Source organism: Procambarus clarkii, chromosome 8 (genome assembly GCF_040958095.1).
Source record: "Procambarus clarkii isolate CNS0578487 chromosome 8, FALCON_Pclarkii_2.0, whole genome shotgun sequence".
Lineage (NCBI taxonomy): Eukaryota > Metazoa > Arthropoda > Malacostraca > Decapoda > Cambaridae > Procambarus > Procambarus clarkii.
Window position 1 is genome coordinate 45,348,856 of NC_091157.1, and position 3,673 is coordinate 45,352,528.

The window sequence follows — 3,673 nt, forward strand, 5'->3', positions numbered from 1 at the left end:
CCCATACTTCCTTCACTGTCAAGGAAACTACTTTAACTTTGGCTCACATTAAAGTTTATATTGTTTGTTATGTCCGCTTTGATGATGACTGCTGGACGGGTCTGAGGGCTGTGTGGTGAACATGACTGCTGGACGGGTCTGAGGGCTGTGTGGTGAACATGACTACTGGACGGGTCTGAGGGCTGTGTGGTGAACATGACTGCTGGACGGGTCTGAGGGCTGTGTGGTGAACATGACTACTGGACGGGTCTGAGGGCTGTGTGGTGAACATGACTACTGGACGGGTCTGAGGGCTGTGTGGTGAACATGACTACCGTCCGGGAAAGGAAGGAACAGTTCAACAGAGCTTGAACAACATGAAAGCTGCTCAGGAAAGAAGAGCTGTACTGAACATGACTCGTTCCAGTCTGAGAGCTGAGCCGTACACAACACCTAGACCCACCTCATAACTACCACTCACGAAGCAGTTACGCAAGTACTTACGAACCTCTACCTCTTTTCTCAATCTTTCCCGGCTTTGTTTACATTTATTAAACAGTTAAAGAGCTTCGAAGTACCAGGAGGCGGTGTATAACAATAACAACAGGTGATTGGGAAGTTTTCATGCTTGTAAACTGTTTAGCAAATGTAAACAAAGCTGTCAAAGATTGAGATAAGATGTACACATTCGTAAGTACTTACGTAACTGCTTCGTGAATCTATCCCCTGATATGTACAAGTTAAGTATCTCAGCAGCGAAGATGTTTCCTGATCTCACACTGAACCATTATAGACGTATTTAATACCTTTCGATTTAATATTACCTAATTTTTTATTGTTTGATATTAATTAAATCAAACCTAATTAGTCAAATCACCCGGAACAAATATAATCTAACCTAATCCTGAAAAACTGGGTTATGTTTGATGCAAAAAAAAAACAGAAGGGAAAGGAAAGAGAATTATTAAGGGAAAGCGCCAAGCCAATACGGCTATATAGGACTTGGAAGGGGTCAGGATAAGGATTTGGGATGGGACGGGGGGAAGGAATGGTGCCCAACCACTTGGACGGTCGGGGATTGAACGCCGACCTGCATGAAGCGAGACCGTCGCTCTACCATCCAGCTCAGGAAGGTAAAGGAAAGACATATCAATATATGTGTAAATGTATTAAAAAACAAAATTTGGGATGTAACCTACATAACCTTTCCTTAGGTTAGGGGAGCCGGTCGGCCGAGCGGACAGCACGCTGGACTTGTGATCCTGTCGTCCCGGGTTCGATCCCGGGCGCCGGCGAGAAACAATGGGCAAAGTTTCTTTCACCCTATGCTCCTATTACCCCAGCAGTAAAATAGGTACCTGGGTGTTAGTCAGCTGTCACGGGCTGCTTCCTGGGGGTGGAGGCCTGGTCGAGGACCGGGCCGCGGGGACACTAAAAGCCCCGAAATCATCTCAAGATAACCTGAAGATAGGTATTGTATGCAATATTCTTCACGGAACATTGGGAATTTCCTTCACTTTCTTTCAACCACTATGGCATTGTAATAAGTTTCTCCATAACCGAAGCTGTTATTACGATATCCCAAATTCATTTTATTTCTATACCAACTGCAAATACTTCGAACCCAATCGCTATCGTCCAGCAAAAATCGCTTTTAAGTCCGCCAGACTGCATCTCAGACAACCCACTCACCTTTAATATCCTATTAGAACAATGAGTAAAAAATATACTCACTTCACTAACAGGAATAATTTAGATTTATGAACACGATGAATCTTTACTCACCTCGCGAGCCCCAATAAGGTAATAACCCCCGCTTAACTAAATTTATCCTTCAGGATATCTTGATATATGGTGGAAGGCTCCTTGCTGCTGCTGGCTAGTGAGGCTCCGGGCACTCAGGCGTTGTTATCTTGGTGGAGTGGTTATCCTGGTCATAACCCAGGCTGTTGTTATCATGGTGGGAGTGGTTATCCTGGTCATAACCCAGGCTGTTGTTATCTTAGTGGGAGTGGTTATCTTGGTCATAACCCAGGCTGTTGTTATCATGGTGGGAGTGGTTATCCTGGTCATAACCCAGGCTGTTGTTATCATGGTGGGAGTGGTTATCCTGGTCATAACCCAGGCTGTTGTTATCTTAGTGGGAGTGGTTATCCTGGTCATAACCCAGGCTGTTGTTATCATGGTGGGAGTGGTTATCCTGGTCATAACCCAGGCTGTTGTTATCTTAGTGGGAGTGGTTATCTTGGTCATAACCCAGGTTGTTATCTTGGTGGGAGTGGTTATCCTGGTCATAACCCAGGCTGTTGTTATCTTGGTGGGAGTGGTTATCCTGGTCATAACCCAGGCTGTTGTTATCTTGGTGGGAGTGGTTATCCTGGTCATAATCCAGGCTGTTGTTATCTTGGTGGGAATGGTTATCCTGGTCATAACCCAGGCTGTTATCTTGATGGGAGTGGTTATCTTGGTCATAACCCAGGCTGTTGTTATCATGGTGGGAGTGGTTATCTTGGTCATAACCCAGGCTGTTGTTATCATGGTGGGAGTGGTTATCCTGGTCATAACCCAGGCTGTTATCTTGATGGGAGTGGTTATCTTGGTCATAGCCCAGGCTGTTATCATGGTGGGAGTGGTTATCTTGGTCATAACCCAGGCTGTTGTTATCTTGGTGGGAGTGGCTATCTTGATCATAACCCAGGCTGTTGTTATCATGGTGGGAGTGATTATCTTGGTCATAACTCAGGCTGTTGTTATCTTGGTGGGAGTGGTTATCCTGGTCATAACCCAGGCTGTTGTTATCTTGGGAGTGGTTATCCTGGTCATAACCCAGGCTGTTGTTATCTTGGAGGGAGTGGTTATCCTGGTCATAACCCAGGCAGATGTTATCTTGGGAGTGGTTATCCTGGTCATAACCCAGGCTGTTGTTATCTTGGAGGGAGTGGTTATCCTGGTCATAACCCAGGCTGTTGTTATCTTGGGAGTGGCTATCCTGGTCATAACCCAGGCTGTTGTTATCTTGGGAGTGGTTATCCTGGTCATAACCCAGGCTGTTGTTATCATTTGTTACTATTTTCATAACTATTAATAAATAATTGTAATAATATTAATAATTTTAACAATAATAATAATTATGGTAAGTATAAAACACCGATTATAAAGTACATATAATAAAAATAATTATTATAATTATTATCAGTATAATTATTATTATTATTATATATTAAGAGAATATGTAATGAAAATAAACTTAACTGTTGGCGTCCGAGAAGTAAACGTTAAAAGAATAGGAGCAAAGAGTGAAAAGAAGAGACAGTTAGAATGTTCGAGGAGCAGTTTAAGGGCCATTAGCAGAGTGGGTAATGTTGTCAAGGGTTAATAGCTTGCCTCGTCCACCATATATATATATATATATATATATATATATATATATATATATATATATATATATATATATATATATATATATATATATATATATATATAAAACTGAAAACTCCACACCCCAGAAGTGACTCGAACCCAGACAGCCAGGAGCACAATGCAACTGGTGTACATGGCACCTTAACCACTCGACCAACCGTGACTGTACAAAAGACGATGGTAGCCGAGGCTATTTCCCACACCGTCCCGACGGCACTTGGTGGTAATCTTAGGCATAGTTATTTCATCGAATCACCTCGCTTTGTGGGGCCAC

The 3,673-nt window shown here is 43.0% G+C and overlaps 1 protein-coding gene across 1 annotated transcript; it reads right to left on the reverse strand.

Moving 5' to 3' along the window:
• Positions 1-2,206: 2,206 nt before the first annotated feature.
• LOC123759800 (probable serine/threonine-protein kinase clkA) lies at positions 2,207-3,055 on the reverse strand. Its single transcript, XM_045745058.2, has one exon. The coding sequence runs from the start codon at positions 3,053-3,055 to the stop codon at positions 2,207-2,209; it is 849 nt and encodes a 282-aa protein (XP_045601014.2).
• Between the last annotated feature and the right edge of the window lie 618 nt (positions 3,056-3,673).